This window comes from Melanaphis sacchari, unplaced genomic scaffold (assembly GCF_002803265.2).
Source record: "Melanaphis sacchari strain LSU unplaced genomic scaffold, SCAv2.0 Contig31_pilon_pilon, whole genome shotgun sequence".
NCBI lineage: Eukaryota > Metazoa > Arthropoda > Insecta > Hemiptera > Aphididae > Melanaphis > Melanaphis sacchari.
Genome location: NW_020271193.1, coordinates 2,677,990 through 2,699,035, shown reverse-complemented (window position 1 = coordinate 2,699,035; position 21,046 = coordinate 2,677,990). Strand labels below are relative to the sequence as shown.

Below are 21,046 nucleotides of genomic sequence, written 5' to 3'. Positions count from 1 at the left end.
AGATCCATAATTTGCATATATTAATACAAGAATAAGGACATATAAATTAATCTAAAATGTATAGAAATTGTATAATTTAAAATCAAAACTAATGTTAATGTTTGACAATCGCTAATATGTAATCAATATATTAAATATATTTGGATAAATCACAAAATTTAACAATAAAATGCGATAATTAATATATTACATAATATTTAGCATAATAACTACTAACTTCTTAAATAACAAACTATTTTACAAAACTTTAAAATTGAATAAAGAAATTAAATACATAATTACAATTCATAAAAATTTTTTTTGTTAAAAATCCACATTTAGGTGTAATTTGGGCCTATTAAGAAATATACTTATATAAGGAACAAAACCGTTCTATTGTAAAAAAAAAAACTGTTTTGTTAAAAATTACATGACATAAAATATCACAAATTTAATATCCAAACATCCACGTAAAATTACAGTGATGATTAAATAATTTGTTTTAAGGGCTAATTAAATATTTGGGGCTATGGAGATTATCAAATAACAAATTGCATACTATGTAATAATCAAATTTAAAATTTTTCTATGATACATGTTTAAAAGCCCTCTCTCATATATATGTTAATGGTACATGGTACAAATAATAGAATAATTACTTATGTTAATTAAAGGATTTAAACTCAAAACTATCAATAAATATTATTCTAATAATTTAAAAGATTAAACAATTTATTAACTATAAATTAGTTAAATAATTATTTTTTTACAACAATAAAATAATATAAACAAAAAATAAAAAAAATACAGCTTTAACAATTATTCCTTGAACCTTCACTTAACAAACATGTTTTTTTCTTCAATTATAAATGGTAGAAATTGGTAAAATCTTAAAAATTTCTTCTGAACATGAAATTACAAAATAGAGTTCAATTTTCAATTTATTCTTCTTATTTTTCATTTTAATACAGATTTCAGAAATAATTGACTGGATACATATTTAAATCAGTGTTGTTTTGATGTTTGTTTTTCCTTATATTACAAGATCCCACAATTCTAGAAGCATAACAAGCTCTAGCAGTTATTATGCTTTAATTCAATTACGAAAAAATGTATGGCCATTGAAATATAAATTCACATTTGACAAAACAATAATTTACCAAACATTGTCATGGATAATAATTATTGCGATACATCTAAAAAAAATTCCTATAAATTTTTTTGAAAATTAAAAAATCAGATCCAAAAATAAGTGAAACATGCGTAATTTTTATAAAAAAATCCAATGATTACCAGTATATTTGAATAAATTTTTCAATTTAATTAACTTACATATCAATATTTAAATAATATTAATAAAAATGATTTTTATTTTAAGAAATAATTTCAAATTTATTTCAATTTTAAATTAAACTCATTGTTGTTCTTGTTAAAATATATATTTTTATATCTTGTTAATAACAAAATATTGATCATGTCCCCAAATGTGGATAAAAAGTAATGAACACACTTTTCACCGACTATAATATAAAATATAAATTGGGATGGGATCGGAATGTAATAATAAATAAGTCTAAATATTGTTTTGTATATCTTTATAAGTAGTCATATTTTAATTGACTAACTGAGTAAAAAAATGTTTATACTTAAATCAGTAGTCATAACGGTTACCATTCAATTCATTACATTCGACAGCATGCATTTGTTTTCTTAGCAGTTTTGTAAAATGCTTTGGACTGCATACTTAAACCTTCGGATTTGGCAACTAAATCATCAAGTTTTTCTCCACGTTCCAAAACAGCCTCAATTGTGTTATGCTAAAATATTATACAATATTTTAACTTTGATGAAAAAAACATTGATTTCATTAAATACACTATAGTTTAAGCAAATGTATAAGATGAATAGTTCATAAAAGAAATAATAAAAAACTAATAAAACTCAGAAAATAAGGCCTATTAATAAAGAATAAAATTATAAAAGCTAGAGAGGATTAAAGCATGTTATTAAGAGATACATAGGGTATTGAAGAAGACATTAAATGAATTAAATGATAACAAAATGTGTAAATATTAAATAGATTAAAATGAGTAATATAGATTAAAAAAAAAAATGAGGAATGTTACAGATTGTTTAGGATGGGTAAAAAGATAATTTTGTTATATGGAAATAAATCGTTGGAATGAGAAGGAAGAAAAATGCTTTTTATTTTTATTAATTACAAAAAAATATAGTCATTTAGCATCAGGAGTTATACAGAAAACATTAATATTTTGTAATTTGTCTCATTCAATGACAAGTAATTATGAATAGTCATAAAGATAAAAATTATCAATTAAATAATTTAATTCTCATTTTTTTTTCTATAAGTACTCAAAACTAATGAAAATTTTGAATAAAGCAGTGTATTAAAAATAAAATATTACCAAAATAATTTTTGTATCATCTAAATCTTGTTGAATTTTTGTCATAGCGTCAGCTTCTTTAGGATTTTGATACTTAGCTAACATAGCATTTAGTTCATTGAATGTAACTTGTGTTTCATTGAGTTTTGGCCAACTATGTGATGGAACTTTTACAGAAAATTCATCCAATGCCTAGATAAAAAAAAAAAAAATGCATTTAAATGGTAAGATTAATTAATACAAATTAGTTATACAATGATAACTTTTCATCTTGGAATAATGTAAGAACTTACTCAAATGTAATAGGTGTTAATTTTAAATGAAATGAATTTGTTATTATACCTCAATAATAATTTATAACAATTCAATAATTGCAACTATAGTTTTCAAATTAGAGATATTAAATAAATATTGATAAACTGAAATTATTTATTTACTTAAAATTAAATAAAATTAATAAAAAATGAATAAATTTAATTTAAAATGAAAAGAGAAGTAAAATTTAAAAATGTACATTAAAATATGTTTGTGCATAAAGATTATATGTAGTTTCCTACATGTTTAAATCTAAAAGACTATAGGCAAGTGATAAGTATATAATATTTAAATTAAATTTACCTATAATAAGATAAAAAGTTATGATTACAACTAATTGAATTTTATTTTGTTATACGTATTTAAGATTGAAAGATAAATACGTCTTTAAATTATCTTATATTTAAATATATAAAATAATAAATCATTACAAAACCACCAAAGAAAAACGATGGAAAACTCACCATTTTTCTGAAATCGCATTTGAGTATCTTTAATTTGTAATCATATCTATTTATTTTGTCATGAGTTTACCTTTGTTAGAAGTGTATGTGCAACCCGATGAGGATATTCATCATCAGATATTAGAACACCAGCCAAATTATCCGCTCGTACATAAACATGGCACATATATTCTAAAATTAATAAACACTGATAATCTATTTAATTGCATTAATAGAATTAATAGATTCAAACCTTTTTCCTTTACAGATTGCCTAGCAGCAGTTGCTGTGCGTTCTACAATGGTTTTAGTTACAAATCCCATAAATTCCTGCACACTTTTACGTTGAAAGTAACCAAATGACTGCAATTCAAATGCAGACTTCAATAGCGTTGAATCATTGGGTCCTTTGTACAACACACTCATAGCAAACAATTTCACCATATTGGCGTCTGTTAGAAAAAAATCACACAGTTAACATAGTTAAAAAAAACATTAAAAAATAAAATATAATAAGAAATTATATAATAAGTAAGTTAACATAATATTTACCTAGATAAATAAATTTCTTGAAATGATATCAATTAATAGCTTGTTTTGTTAAGAGTAAAATTCAAATAAGAAGTCGTAAAATTAATATTTTTTAATATCTTATTGTAGTGTGTTAAAAAAATCAAAATTAGATATTGATATTATTGAAAATGATAAATACAAATTTTCGTGGCTACCAAACGATATTAAAATGGGCCAATTAAAATTTAGTAGATAACGTATTTAATAAACCTGGAGAATTTACGATAGGGAAGTGAAAATATATTGTGATGCTACTACATGCTATTTGGAAATTTGAAGTTATTTTACATGATAACAAGGACAATAATAATTGGCTATCAACAGTTTATAGGTACACGAAAGGGGTTTTCTTTGCAGTGCATCCAACCAACGCGACCGTCGAATAGTAAGTTGTAATATTAATTATTATTACTAAAAAAATTATTATTTAGGAAAAATGCAATTAAAAATACTACTACAGTTAGATTTATTTATTTTTTCTAAATTCTAAATAACGATTATTCCAATTAAATCTGTATAAAATAATTATTGTTTCAAAATTTGGAGAACTTATAATAAAATAAACAAAAATATGTTAGGAGAATTGAGCCACTCCCTCTAAAACCGTAGCTGCAAGCTAAGACCTGGGATGGTTTAGAAGGTATGTATGACTATGACACCCCGACCATCCCTTTCCTAAATAAAGTAAATTACTGTCAGGATTTAAAAGGGTTCCTTATTTTGAATTCACGACTGTATTCTCTTTATCAGCTCCTACTTTTATCTTACAAACTTTACGTAACCATTTGCTTCTGACGGTTGAAAAAATGCTTTCTCCAAACATTTGTGAATTTAAAACATACTACATATTATGAATGTAACCGACTATTGAACGTCAAAACCATTTACATTTCGGCATTATATAATTTATATATAATAAATAAAACGAAAAGACAGAAATAGGTACTGCAGCGTTTCTCAAACTGTGGGTCGCGAGAAGTTTTTTTAACTATACAGATTGTAAGAAATTATTATAAAGTAGTAAATAAGTAATAAAAAAATTTGTTTTTTTGAAATTATTTTTTAAATTCTGTAAATGTAGGTAAAACTATGGGGGTTGCGATAGATTTTTAGAAGAAAATTTGGGTCGCAGTCTTAAAATGATTGAGAACCACTGCTCTACTGTATAGTAGATAATATAATAATAGATCTTGAATTACTTTTGAATTCAATGATAAATTATTGTACGTCAAAAACGATTTAGGGGATGATTTATGTAGAATGTATTGTTCTATCATTCTACGACATAAGTCTCTATTCATATTTTCTAATTTTATTTATATCATACTATTATTGAAATCAGTGGTGGATTTCCAATTAATCTTAAGGATTTAAGCCCCGAAATATAACATGTGTATAAAAACATTATTTATACTTGAAAAAAAAGTTCTAGCTGAATTTTTATTTATTTATTTTATTAATTAAAATTTGAGCGTGTACATGACGCATCTATGAATAACTTTAACAAAATAAAATCGACTCCTCTTTTATTTTTACGATTATTTTTCATCAACTATTAAATAATTTTTATTCCTATGACTCAAAATCATTGTCAAACCGTTCAATATAGTCTAAAATTTAATTTTAAAATAATATTTTAGATTCTGTGTAAAACGATGAATGTATCAATTTTACAATAATATGTGTCTCATGTGTGTATTTATTATTTTAACACTACTTATAATAGAAAAATGCTTTGATCTAAAACTTTTACTAAAGTTTCTGCATTTTGCACATTGAAAATTAGCTAATCGCTCTATGCATTAAGTTCCATTTAAAATTAGTAATAACTTATTTGAAAAACTAATTTATTTACCACCGTATTCTGTCAATCGTATAAGCAAACATTTTCTCTAAAACTGCAGGTGTCGTAAATTGGCTAACCAAGATCTAACGTTTGCATTATTTAGGTCCTTGTCAGTTATCAATTAAAAAAATACAGCGTACCTACGTCTATCGACTTAAGGTCTTGACAGATGCCTAAATCTGCGCTCTAGATGATTTCGCAACAATTAAATATAATACTGATATAGACATGGTAGTGTCGTAGTGATGTGAGAGTAAAGGATTACAATTTACATATATGTCACTTTTAACAAGTACACTTGTTAAAATATATTCAAAATGCTTATTTTTTTCAAAATGTCATTAAAATTACTAGCTGTAAGTAATATTAAATCCCTTTAAAATCGAGCGTGGACAAAATAAGAGTTGGTCAATACAAAATCATAAGGCTATATAAGCATAATATAAATTATAAATACGATGTAATATATAATATATGACCATAAAAATAATAAAATCATAATTTATCTATTTACTTAACATATAGGTACACTAAAATCTCTACATCGCAATTATTTAAACAATTAAAACAGTTTTTTGTTGTTATTTTTATTAACTCTTATAATTTAGCGATTAATAATATTATGTCAATGTATAGCAAGTACTAATATTAATACATAATGTGATCACATTGACCGACCATTCATACTTATTTCTGTAGAAGAACTACCTTAAATATTAATCAAAATAATAATAGCAATCAACGATGAAAGTTTCCAAATATGAATGTAGCTATTTTCCTCAAAAACAAAAAACAAATTTGTACCATTTTCCTCTATCAAATCAAAATAAGATTTTTCCGTGATGGTTAATTTTGGTTGAATGACAAATATATATGTCACTGACCCTGCAAGTGGTGAAGTCATCAGCGCAATAAAGTGATGAATTGGTAGTGATGTAGATGAATGGATGACAATTATTATTCGTTAAATCGTCACGCTAACGCATTAATAATTATAAAAATAGATATATTGTAATATTATTATTAAAATATCGTCACATTAGTTACATCAGTGATGACGTGCAGGACGTCCGCTGATGTTTAAGAACAGCGATTACTGTTTGTAATAAATATGGATAATGACAAAAAATTATTAATTATTGTTACGACCGCGGTTACCTAATAATGGTGCTGAAGCCGCAATGACATAATTATAACGAAATTACCGTTAAACTACGGCCAGGACTCCTCGTCACAATGCGCTGTACATCACTTAACGTCATCGCGTACATAATCATGTTTGACGGGCGAACGGAATGTCCTTATATGTTGCTGATGCAGTGACTGAAAAAATAAATATAAATAAATAAAAGACTCGAATGTCACTTACGCGTATGATATTAGGTCATCTAACGTACGTATGTTCGCTGCGTGTCCCATAAATCGAGAATGAGCCTTATAAGTGATATCTATGATATTTTCAGATCCACCATTCGGTATCGGAAATTGATGAGTGAATGAACTTGATCGCATACGGGGCATAGGCATAGGCAAGTATTACAATGTAATGTTTATTTATTTATCTAAACTGTTAATAATTAACGGATCGATCCCTATGAAAAAAATTCAGATTTCATAATTATGAAAACATTTTTTTTTTTTTTTGGTTTTCAAACAGTTCCTACGATTATATTTATATATGTAAATTCCCAAACAATCTATAGGTATTTGACAATAAAAATTCTAAATCTAAAATTCATATTGTGTGTAGACGTGTGGTGATTTAAACGAGCTATTTGTTGACTTGAATATTTAAAATAAAAGTGTACCTGATAAATTATCTGCCTTAGCCTATACTCCAATTACGAAATGTTTCAACGCACAAGACATATTAAATTTATGGCTATTTTTTTTATTTTTTTTTAATCAAACTTTAAATTATTGATATGCTGACCTTTAAATAAAATTTAAAGAACACCAACACATTTCTACCATATTTCTTTGAGTCATCTTAAGTTTGCACGGAGTGGGAAAAAATTATGTAACGAAAACCGAGAGTTGTTTGAGATTTGAGATCTATTCATAAATAGAACTAAATCGAAATTAAATCGAAACTAAATGGATATTATAGCCGAACGTGTAATATATTGCGGAATTTCAAAATAAGAAATAAAATAATAGAAGAATCTATAATTTTAGTGAAAATACCTATTAAAAAATATTTACACATAATACCCATCTACGGTTAGTTAAAGAAACTTAATCAAGAATATTTGTAACAGAAGTGCATGTAGTCGTGAGCGGTAGATAAATGAAAATATACAAAATAAAAATAAGTAATAACATACCTTAAGAACTTTTGATGAACTTTCTTTTTTAAGTGTAATAAAACCAATGGCAATGAACACTAGATATAGATTTCATAATAATGAATAATATTTTAGAATGTATCACGTATAAGAGCATAAAACAACTTCTTAACTAAGTTTTTTAGGGTAAATATTTTAGTTGATTCCATGACAAACTCAATAAATTGTAGAGCTCTCATGCAGCATGTTATATCAATATAATTATGTCTAATTGTGGCGCTAGACCATGAGCACGTGTCACTGTTTTTAACGTGGTTAATGCTAAATATTATTTTAAAACTTTAAAATGTATATTACATTTCAATTAATAAATATGAATTTAGAGGTAATTTCACTACATGTATATGGATATTAGAAAATAGAATACATTCTAAGAATTTTTATGTTAGTAATATAACTATTACTCGCCATTGTGTTCAGCATATACAATTTTTCAACACACATTTGTCGCTGAAAACCTGCAGAAACAAATGAAATGTGTGATAAATAATAATGATCATCGGTCAAGAAACAAGTATAATATCGATTGATCTTCATAGTTTTTTATGAAAATTTTTTTTAAGTTTATTGTATTTATTTAAATACATATAATTGTAAAATATTATTATTATTACAATTACTTTTATCTGAAAGTTTTATTATATTACTTAATACTTGAATAAAAAAATGACTGGATACAGTGAACACATTTTGCATGGATGTATTAAAATTGCCTATATAACATGCCCTCATAAAATCTTCGACGAGTAGGTACTTGCTATGCTTATTAAAACGTTTAAAACAGTGACGTTAGATGGCGTTGCCGTTAACGTCTCGAGTCTATAATATGCTTTATTAAAAAATCAACGAATTTCATGGATACCGTTTGACGCCACCATTGTCCATAATTTTACATCGTATCCGTACATGGTTTATCGTGAGTCATAACATTTGCAAACGTATAACAACGGTATTATCTGTTAGTGAGTCTAAGTCACCGACCATATAATTCGAGTACACGTCACCCAATTCTATGATAAACGATTATAACTAGATCACTTAATTTTCCTGTTGCTATATGTGAATTAAATTTATTATGTACAAATTTTATCATGATTAAATGTGTACTGTGCGAGGAAATCGTGAACAAACAAATTTTGGGGTGGGATTTAGAATTGTGATTAAACAAGTCAAAAAAATGTTGAGCCTCTGGATTTAATACATTATTTTCTTTATCTCAAATTGTATTTATGCAACAATATAACATTTAAAAGAAATTACATCTTCACATTGTCAAATATGTTAATGAAAAAAACTTAAGATACCTTTTGAGAGCCCTTAAAATTGGGGATTGGGGAATTCGTCTTTATTTACCTCCGTGAAGACTTGTCCTGATTTTATATAAGTAAGCACCAATTATATTTAAATTTTAACTTTCATTATTTTCCGGTACGACTTATTGTATAATGTGCAGTTTTCTACAATAAGAGATATGCGCCATCTAGATAATATATAGTCACATTTGTGGGTTCAAACTTCTTTATGTAAGAGTTATACAAGTTTGTACGACCGTTTTTAGAACATGTTGAATTTAATATGTATACTTTATATGATTATATAAATTTGAATTTTTACTTGATAAAATATGTAGTTGCTTTTTAAGTGGTACCAATGTCAGTTTCAAATGGTATTTCAATAAAAATTAAATCTGAAATTTATATGATAAAAAGCCTTACATTGATAAAATGTTAGTAATTTTTTTATACATATTGTAACACATTAACAAACTGAAAATAGTATTTATAACTGCCTATAAATACTTTAACAAGTATTTCTATTAACCTAATGTTATTGGGAAATTAAATAATAATTGTTAAATATACCACCTATTATCTTAATATGCTTTGACATAAATCAACTTATAGTCACAAATTCAATTTTGTAATAGTCTGAGTATTTCACTAAAATATGGGAAAAATGTCAAGCACTTTTATCCACATAACTAGTCTATAACTTATTCATACTACTACGGCTATATTAATGTATTAATGTGCAATCGTCAAACACTCACCTTAATTAACTAATAAGCTTGTATATAAAGGCCGGCTACGCTATTAACGTTATACGAACTTTAACTATTTTTAATATAACATATAACAATTTTTGTGATTTTTTACATACTATATATCCTCAATTCATATCATTCATATAAATCATTGATTATTAATAATTATTTTATAATATTTTATAAATGTAAAAATTCTATGTATATTAAGGTATAATATTATCCATATAAAATTGTTAAATCTTCAATGGAAATAAATTATAGCGATCGCTTTTTCGCCGCCACCTCTTGAGAACAAAATAGAGAGTCATATATAGAAATCAATTGTTGCATTTTTAGACTTGAAGTATCTATACTTTACAAAATACCACTGGGCTTGAACATTTTAACAAAAAATTAATAAACAATCGACAACCGACAACCTATAGTTGTTACGGCTGTTGTAAACAATAATAATAATAAAGTGATCATAATATCACATACAAAGCATATCCATACGTGTTATAAGGTGCATCCTTAACACTATATTATCATCAACGTAAACATCAACAATAACAATTTTGCAATTTATTTTATAAACATTTTTAAAAATAAAGTGGCGGAAAACACTTAAAGGACGACAAATACTAAAAAAAAACTATATGCATTATGACGATTGTATAGCCAAATGTAGATATATTTAATTTCGTGGGTTTTTGATTAAATATTAATGTAGGAATAAAAGATAAGACTTTCATGCTTAACAGCTATAATGCGCTTATGCGCAACTATATACTTATATTAATTTTTTTCAAAACAATTATTTTCGATTTATGTTTTTTATTATAACTACATCATTATTATTATTCCAATAATAATTTACATAATTTCTACAAGTAATAGTACCTACATATTACATAGACAATAAGCCAAATAAAATGCTAATAAAAAGTAACTATATAGTCTATACTGTCAATACTATTAAATAATTTATAACATAATAAATACCAAGTAGATGTAGGTATAGGTCGTATACGTTTTAAAAGTAGTGTTTGGACATATTATACAGATAATATGTGTGTGGCTAGATTTAAACATTTTACAAACAATTTTCAATTTGAGACACGGGTAAATGTATTTTATTTTTGGAGATCGATAACATATTTAAGTGGCACTGTTGTACTTTTGAATGTTCCTTTATTCTATTATCTCGACTCAAAATGAAATAATGATTTGTACCTTATACTTAAAATGATAACTGACAATTTTATAATACATTATAGTTTGATTCTACTATAAAGTTATTAATCTCAGATCATTTAAAAATTAAAATCAGATACATCAATAATTCACTGGGTATATATTATACTGTATTATGTATATTAAGTTAGAGAGCTGTTTAAAATATAATATACCATATATATATAATATTTATGCATATGGTCATACAGATAATAATAATATATAGAAATTAAAGGATCAGAAGTTGATAATTTTTCTCATACATTTTTTTTTTAAACACCTAAACATTTCTTTTTTTACTTTAATAGTATATATGTATATCAATACAATAAAAATCTAAATAATTTATTTATTTGTAATTTAAGGCCATTTTTAATTTTCAGCCAATTTTTCTAGAAAAATTACGACTATTTTAGTTCATAATTTATTTAAAAATTCAGAATCAAATATATATATTTTTTTTTTTTGATATAACAATAATAAATATGAATAAGCTATTTCATACAAATTTAATTTAGCTATTAATTATATACAAACATATCTAAAATAGGTCTTTAAGTTTGGGAGGTGAAATGCGATTAAGAATTAAATATTTTATAGTGAGGTGTGACTTTTACGGGCTTTTGTCCCTCCCACTACCAATACATATTATTTTTTAATAGATCATGATCAATATTATTACATTTAGTGTGTAGTGTAAAATATGTATAAGTTATAGAAAAATGTAATATTATTGTTTTTGTTTTTATAAAATGTTGGAGCCCTAATAAATAATAGTATGTAATTTAATTGTTTAATTAGTTTAATATACACTTATACTACAGATAAAAATCAGACTTAGATAATAATATTTCTATAAATTATTAAGAGGACACTACACTCCCATTTGTTGTCTCCGTTTTACAGGTGCGCATAATATTACAAATTTAAGTTCAGCCTTTCACATTTAATTTAGTCACTTAAAAAAACATCTTCATCAAAACACAGAGAGAAAAACTTCATAATGTACATTTTCTATTTTAAACTGCATGTACCTATTGTATAAAATAGAGACAATCAAACTATTGAGAGCAAATGCAGATATTGTGTGTCTTCTTAATTTTATCGTTTTTTTTATCAAATTCAATATTTTGATGTTGATGTATAGTTGTAGGAGTATGGTCGATTGAAATGTATAAATATATATAAATATAGGTACTGGCATACTATACCTACCTATTTAGTGTAGCCATACAAAATATTATACATTATCAGTACAGCTTGAACCTTTGTTAAGTACACCATAATAAAATATACTATTACTAACAAATATTTTCATTATTCAGCATTATGAACGCAGTTGTTCAAGGATAATGTAAACACATAATTCACATAATTAATAAAGAAATTTCTTTAACTCATTAGTCAGTAAATTATTTATTAAATAAACATGTAAATTTTGAAGTACTGTATATTGTAAATTATTACTTCAAGCATTCTGAAATTTGAAACATCTGGGGACTATGGTATAGTGTATAAAAACTAACAATAAACAATTTTTGTTTTACATATATATATAAATATATATATGTATATTTTATACGTATATTAAATGACTTACATACACAGCCGAAATAAGATACACATATTATATAAAAACTAAACTCTTATAATATAATACATTATAGTTGGGTCGTGTGTATATAAATATATATATTGCATACGTTATAATTCTGTTAATATTTAAATGCAACACAAGAAACATATTGCTTTAATTTTAAGATAAATATTTTTTTAAGCAACAAAGTAATCAATACAATTCTTTTACCAGGCGTATATTTATGGGTAATCTGAGTAAATAGTGATTATCTACGTGTATATATTAAAAATAAATCGGAAAAATTGGAATATTTACGCAACACCAATTTCTGACAAATTGATTTTTTGTTAGAATTTCAAATTAATATTCATAAATACTTAGAAATATTATCAAGTATTTAATTTTATCATTTTATAGATATGGTATTATTTTCAAAATATTTATTTTTTTTTTTTTTGAGCTATTTATCAGACATTTAAAAATTATTGACCTAAGTTTTGAAATTTTTCTCCGCTAAAAAGCTTGAAAATTTAAGAAAAGGGTTTCTTATAATTTGGTAAAAATAACAATTTTCACTTTTGATTTTAGCCATCAAGCCGAAAATTTTGGGACTGAATACAGCTGCTTTCAAGCGGGTCACGCTGTCCTTCTACAATAATATGGTAGAGGGAATACTAGGCTGCAAAGAATTTTACGAGGGTTTACTGAGGCTGAAGCAAAAGGCAATATATGAGTTACCCCCTCAAATTGCTGAGCACTTCTCCGGCAAACAGTAGAACGGAAATACAGACTGGCCTAAGTTGTTTCTACTTATTTGTATGTATAATTGTATGTTATATATTGTGAGTATTTATAAATTTCATTCACTAATTAACGATGACAGCAGAGGAGTAGTATTGTTCAAACAGATTCTCCTCTATTGTCGGTTAAACACGGAGAAAAAAAATATAGCAATTTTATATATTTATATATTCTCGAGAATAATTAAGCACTATTTATAAATATTTAAAAATATTTATAAATTATTTTACAACTAAATATTTTTTTTCTAATTTATTTAAATATTTAATATAATAACAAGTGTTATACAAATTTACTATAAATTAGTAATAATTATAAATTATACATTATTATTAATTAAGCAACACACACATTATTGCAGTAAAAAATTAATAAAGAGTAGTTTAAAAAAACACCCTTTGACGGATGAATTTTGAGAAATCCTTTCTTAGTGGGTTTCTACATCATAAAATGAAATTACTAACCAAATTTCATAATCGTAAAGCTTCAGCGGTTCCAACTATAGACAATGATGAATCAGTGAGCCAGAATATGTTATTTATATATATATTATACATAGACAATAAATATTAACTGGAAACAATTAAATTAAAAATAAACTGAAAATTAAAAAGAAAACGGATCTTATTCCCTATTTAAAACGTCAGTATTTTAAAACCGAAAAATTATATCGGTTGTGACATCGTGTCGGTTATTACGAGAAATGTATTGAAGTAATAAGTATATATTATGTGCATTTATACTTTTGTGACGTAGGCACTAAAGCATAACATCTGGTCAACTATTTGCACGATCATAAAATAATAGCACGATATTATAATAAACTATAAAGTCATCAATGTAAAACCTATAAAATTCTGAACTGTTCGTCAACAATTAAAATGCAATCGATTATACGCTAAGTCCGCAATACATATTTTGTCATCAAAAACGAGCTATGTCAATTATTGACAACTGCCAAAGTAGATACTGATACTATTAATAAGCATTACTGATGGTGTACGCTCAATAACAATATACAATAGTTATAGATGGGTGAATATGAAGGTAGTCATATCGATAATCACAGTGCTACGATACACGATCAACACTATCATCTTCCTGTTGAGACTGTATGACTCCTGTATACCTATTATGTATAGTATTTACATTAATGGATAGGTACTTATGTATGACTATGTTCCATATAGTATGTATATACTTGATACAATTTTTCTGTAGGTCATAGGCAGAAGTAGGTATGCAACTATATTTTTATTGCCAAGTCATCTATAGGAGATTCCAATATTTTAAGTATACAAAATCAGTTGAATAAATCTTCACTGATGAATATGATTGAATATTATTGCTACATAGTCGGAACTAGACAAATCATGAATAGGTAGGTACCTAGAATTAATTATTAGGTAGGTAATTGAATGATTTGATTTTTACAACCTTTTTCCTCGAATAGATCAATCTGAGATCATTCACTTAAAGCTTTTAGCTTATATATATAAATTGGTATTAGTATAGGTATACCATATAACATTGAATTTTAAAAAAAACTTAAATTTGATCAATTTATATGCCCGATATAGGTTGGTCGATAGAAGCTTAATTTTTACAAGCGACCCACGGTGACGTTGAAAAGTTATTAAAAATGTGAATTATAGTTAGATAAGTGAGTACTTGATAAATTTTAATATTTTTAAAACATAATGCATAATACATTATAATATATTCTATTTTATAATTTGTAACAAATATCATTTAGATTTAAGTACATTAGTTTTAAATTATTTCTATAATTCTACTATAAAATAATTACGATAAACATCGAACTATAATATTATATAAAAGTAATTGCAATTATTTATACTTATAATTTGTTAAAATAAGAAACCACTAATTTATAGATTTTTAAAATCAGTTTAAGTATAGGTACCTATATAGTACTTACACATATAATTTATACTTAAATAGCAAAGTGTTTTGCCGAATAGTATCTATATAACTTTTATAAGTAAAGCATAAATTACATATAACTAAATAAAACAAAGTATTTTTCCTCATAAATTATATGGAAATATTATATGTGCTACTCAACTCCTACTCCTGCCGCCCTCATTACGAGCATGCCTTCTTATTAAAAATGTCTAGTTCTGCCTAAGTTATTGCATATACTGCAAATAAACTGAATGTTTGATGCTATTGCGTACACTTAATGAATATTGAATTGCATTACAACGTTGTCACATTCACCAAATTATATTATTTAATGATTAATTTGCTTTATTAATAAATAGCCAGTAGGTACAAATTATTTCTTATCTATCTACGAAATGTTTAGTATAATTATTACATTGATGGATCGTATTAACTCAAATAACTATACCTATACATTACACTACGTATACAACCTAACTATGCTGTTATATTAGATTTACTTAGAATAGTTACAATATACTGATAAACAATTCTGCAAGAAGCTCGATTTTTTAGCTGTTACTTATTATAGGTTTAACTTAGTACCTACATAAAAATTAGAAAAATCACTTTGCTGTAGAATAGTATGTTTCAAATGTAACTTATCAGTTATCATATTGAGTACCTACCTATAATACCTATAAATTATCGTGTTGATGTGTTAAATTTGAATTAATTCAATTATAAATCAATACATACGAAAAACGATTTTGAGCGGAAATTATGTATCAGCTATGATGATATTTTATAATCTATTATCAAGATAAGTAATTTGTATTTATATTTGAAGTCCACTATGATGAATTAATTTTTATCAAAAACATCACATATATTAATATATAATTTATATAATATCCCAAGGGGTAAAAGTACAGTATACAAAATGATATAATATTATTTCTTAAAACTCGTAAGCTAATGCCACGTGCCATGTAATATTATGATAGTGTGAATATTTTCTAGGTATAAATAGATTAAAATTAGTCTAATAATATTTAGACAATTTCTTTGTGTGTAGAAAAAAAAATACATAATGACAAAAATGTTCAAGTCCCCACGATTAGTATTTTTTAATATAAATCATAATAACCAAAACCGTTATTTATTATTTAAATATTTATTAGATTATTGATAAAAACTAGAACTTAAAATGTCTATAAGGAAGATAACAATATATTATCGCATATGCCCCCCCGTTCCTTTTTTCATAATATCACATTTTTTTATTATACGTTATATTTATTTGTACAGATTATAAATTTTAAAATTAATTTGAGCAGGATTATAAAGATATTTAATAGTATATATTAATAAGCTTATACTACTATGGCTTTTAAATGCCTACAAACAGATAAAAAATAAAATTGTTAAATTATATAAAAAAAAAATAAGGATATTTATGATATGATGGTAGTAGGTACATATACTTATGTAAATATAAATATTATATGTAAACGTGTTTTTGTAGCTTATTGTACATTTTTGATTTAATAATTAAATTCTTTTTTAAAACAAAAACTTCTATCATATAATCAATAAGTTTTACATAAAAGAAAGCCCATATTAACTTATAAATTGCAATATACATACCAGCTATAACCTAAACATTTTTAAAACTGATAAAATATTTTTTTAATCCCCAATGTTAACTATTATAAATTTATTTATTTATTTATTTTAGTAGAAATAACTTTCATTATTATTTAAAAAAATTTTAATATTAGTTATAATATCCATTTTTAAGCAAAAAATTAATTACGTTTTTTTTAAATATTAGAATATATTTTGAATATCAAAAAAAAAAAATGAATAAATATATTATAAGAATAGGATAAAAAGGAATTGAGCATGTTAAGTGGATCACTCTGTATATCATTATTACTAATGATTCACTAGCTTTCTAATTATTTTTTCTTAATATATACATATTTCAAATAAATGCTAGAACTTTAGAGGATGCCCTTGAAAATATTGTTTCCTTCACTTTTTGTAATAAATGTTTTATCTCAATAATCCTAATTATTTATAACAAAACTGCATTAACTATAAAGTTTCTGTTCTCGATTTTGCTATTTCACTAGTTATTATTTATGCATGAACGATATATATTATATATGTACACCAAACCTTGGTGTCGCTTCTTCTCAAAACATATAGTTACATACTAACACATAATAAATTAAAATATTTTGTTATATACTGTTGTTTGATACAATGCGGAAATGTATTTTATATACAGCGATAACTTATTAATTTTCTTATAATATAAATCATTCTATATTCCGTCTGATATATGATATGTCCATTATTTTATGAAAAAATAAACTTTTCCGGGTATTATCATGATGAATTATCAAAAATAAAACATAAATACAAAAACCATAACCATATGACAATACATTTGTTATTAATGAGTGGCAAAAATATATATTTTTATAGACTCAACTCGGCGTATAATAACTTTACTATTATAACTTATATAATTTATCTATATTAAATACGTTTTATAATATGTTTTTAGATTGCTGAAAAATGAGACACGTCTAGGTCAGATAGGATAATTAAATTTATTATGTAATATCACTGGACCAGACGTGACCTGCAGCTGTAACCTGCTCTAAGTAGTCTAGGTACCTAACTTATTTTTTATAAGCTTTCAACAGTGATTGCGTCAGACTTATTTACCAGGAGGCAATATGTTTTCAATGATCATCGAGGGGGGAGTGGAGCTACGATATTTAAATATTATCATTTTCCCTCCATTTAATTTTGATAAACATATTATGTTCTCTTACAAAAAAACATAAATTATATAAATTATAGTAGATTAATACAAATTAATTATATTCTAAATACCTTAATTTTATACATCATGATTTAAGATAATAATAAAAAAAATATCTTAAATCATTCTATTCATAAATATATATTATATTATTATGTATACAATTATAATGTGCGCAGCAAAACAAATATAAGAAGGAATTTGACTCTATAGGCTATAGTTCCCATGCAAAGCCATCTCTAGCTTTCAACAAAAAGTTATTTAACGTAAGATCCTAACATGATGTAGCCTGCAATAGTATAATAATTATATACGAAACTTCTGTTGCAGTAATCACTCGCACAACAATCATTGATATTTTCACAATATACGAATATCTATAGTAAAAGGTGCTCAAGTATTCTTTTTATGGATAATAAATCATTTATTATTGTGTTTTATGTAACTTTTGCAAAGCATATGCCAGAAAAATTAAATGGTTTAATATGAAAACATTATTTGTATTTCAATGCGCCAAGCAAAATAATAATTATATCAAATAAAATATGACAAAAAACTTGTGTGATTTAACTAAAATCTAAACCTTTTAAGATACTCTATCACAGGTACGTCCTTATTGAAAAAGGTGACATTTGCCGCCACCCCCCCCCCCCCCACCCCAATTTCAAGAAAATTTTAAAGTTTAAAAATGAATAAATTTTGACTATATTTAAGTATAAAATAATAACGTTGTTATTGTATTCTCTTTTGCCTTTAATAAATACAGTCAACATATCGACTTTAGAGATGCCTTTATTCTACCATTAGCGTATAAAGTAAAATTATATAATACATGTATGAATATATTAAAAATAAAAATATTTATTGAATTCAACGACAGTAGCTTATATCTATAGCGGTATATCGGGAACCGTTATTCTAATTAGTATACGTAAATGTAAGTAGCAAAATAAAACCAAATAATTCACTCCCCATCACATTTAAACTTTATCCCATTCACTGACTATACTAAATAGTATAATTTATTAATATCTAATCTAACATCGTAGTCTGAATGTATTTAAAAAAAATAAATTTTATAAATAGCTCACACAAAACTTAAATAGCCGAGCCAAATACTACTGCAGAAATATGCTTGCTACAATTACTCGCCTCTTTAGTAATGTCGTCTCGATGCCCAGCAATACTGTGTATCATGCAAATATTCAATAATCTATAAGAAAAATTTTAAAATAAATTTTTAATAATTTAGCGATAATCGATATTATGATTTTTAGTATACTTGCAGATACCATATTGACCACAGGAGGTCATGATTTTTTTTTATTTTTTTATTTTTTTTCATTTGAGTTTTGACACCAGTACCTATCTACAGATAGAAAATTTATTAACATTTTCTGTACATGCTTGAAATGAAAACAACCTATAACTTAAAAAATATAAATTAATAATTCTTGTTAATTTACGAAATATATTTATAATTCAATTCAATTGAATTAAACAACTTCAACATTAATACTATTTTCATAAAATCTTTACTAGAAGCTGTAAAACCCGTCTTCAATTGCGGGCAACAATAATTTCTATATACTGTAATGTAATAATATTTTTTGTCAAATAAGATTAATATTATATTCTACAAAAATAGAACTCCCGCAATGTATAATTTGAATATCGACACTTTGAAGGTTTTCGATTAAAAACTGACATAGCGTTATTAGAACACATTCAAATATTTCGCTGATTTCGCGTTAAAATAAAAATAGGCTTACACACATATAAAGAATATATATGCGGTTTGTCCAACAACTAGGTTAGTGTGTCATCGAACAAAAATCTTCGCATCACAATACTTTACAAGGCTCTGTTATTGTTGATAATTTTTTTTAGCTCTTAATTTTTTTTGTTAGTTTCAAATTAAAGTAATAGTATACATTGTTTTGCAATCAACAATTAGGTCAAATTACTGCAAACTAGGTCAATTATAAAAATATTTTTGATTTTCTAGTAATTATCTAGATATAACTTATAAATGTAAAAATAAAACAGTAAAATTAGTTTTAGTTTTGAATTTTATCTTAGGTATTAGCTGTAAACAATACTGGTTATTGACTTTTTTGTTATAAATGTTTGCATAGTACATAAAATCTATGCACATTTGAATATAATAAAGTGCCAAGCACCTATGTTAAAAATATAAATGTGTTAAATTAGTTTTAAATATTTTTTGTGATTAAAATAATTTGAAATAATTTATTAAATGTGAATTTACAAAAATAAAAATTTGATCTGATAGTCGACAGTATGTACGAGTATCATAGATTATAATAAAGTAAATTGTAAATTTGATCCTGATAATTCGCACTGATAAAATTACGTATAGACACAACGTAATTCAATAAAAAAAAATGTATCTTTATTATGTCTTATTGTGTTCAAACTAAAATATTGAACGTTATTGGAAAATACGTTTAACAATAAAATAATAGTAAAGTATAAATTAATGAATAGTAGGGATGTATACCTACTACCTATAGTACCCTCTTAACTAAAATAAATATAGATTTTAAATTTAGTAAAGAGTGAACCTACTACTCGGGTCCATGCACTCAGTCCTCATACCTTAAGGTTGTATAATAATTCCTCATAAGATGGCTAAACAGATTTTGATGTGATTTTTTAATTTTTGTAGATTATTTCACGGAGAAAATTTTAGATTAAGGCATGAGAATATTATGGA

General features: G+C 24.9%; 1 protein-coding gene across 3 annotated transcripts; it reads right to left on the bottom strand.

Annotated features, from left to right (window-relative positions):
- Positions 1-785: 785 nt before the first annotated feature.
- LOC112596365 (synaptobrevin homolog YKT6) lies at positions 786-3,964 on the bottom strand. Of its 3 annotated transcripts, none has more exons than XM_025342008.1 (6): positions 3,694-3,964; positions 3,396-3,593; positions 3,234-3,334; positions 2,406-2,576; positions 1,651-1,796; positions 786-882 (listed from the first exon to the last, which is right to left on the bottom strand). In XM_025342008.1, the coding sequence occupies exons 2-5, from the start codon at positions 3,583-3,585 to the stop codon at positions 1,662-1,664; spliced, it is 597 nt and encodes a 198-aa protein (XP_025197793.1). In that variant the 5' UTR covers positions 3,586-3,593; positions 3,694-3,964; the 3' UTR covers positions 786-882; positions 1,651-1,661. The 3 variants fall into 3 exon arrangements, with proteins under 3 accessions (XP_025197793.1, XP_025197792.1, XP_025197791.1); XM_025342007.1 differs by lacking the exon at positions 786-882 and adding an exon at positions 911-1,035; XM_025342006.1 differs by lacking the exon at positions 786-882 and having other exon boundaries at positions 1,398-1,796; positions 3,694-3,962.
- Positions 3,965-21,046: the final 17,082 nt, after the last annotated feature.

Excerpts from the sequence above, each read along its gene's own strand:
- LOC112596365 (XM_025342008.1), bottom strand. The coding sequence starts at position 3,585 with ATGGTGAAATTGTTTGCTATGAGTGTGTTGTACAAAGGACCCAATGAT. Across the intron at positions 3,335-3,395 it reads GCAATCTGTAAAGGAAAAAG|AATATATGTGCCATGTTTAT; the intron begins GTTTGAATCTAT and ends TATTAATTTTAG. Across the intron at positions 2,577-3,233 it reads CACATACACTTCTAACAAAG|GCATTGGATGAATTTTCTGT; the intron begins GTAAACTCATGA and ends TTTTTTATCTAG.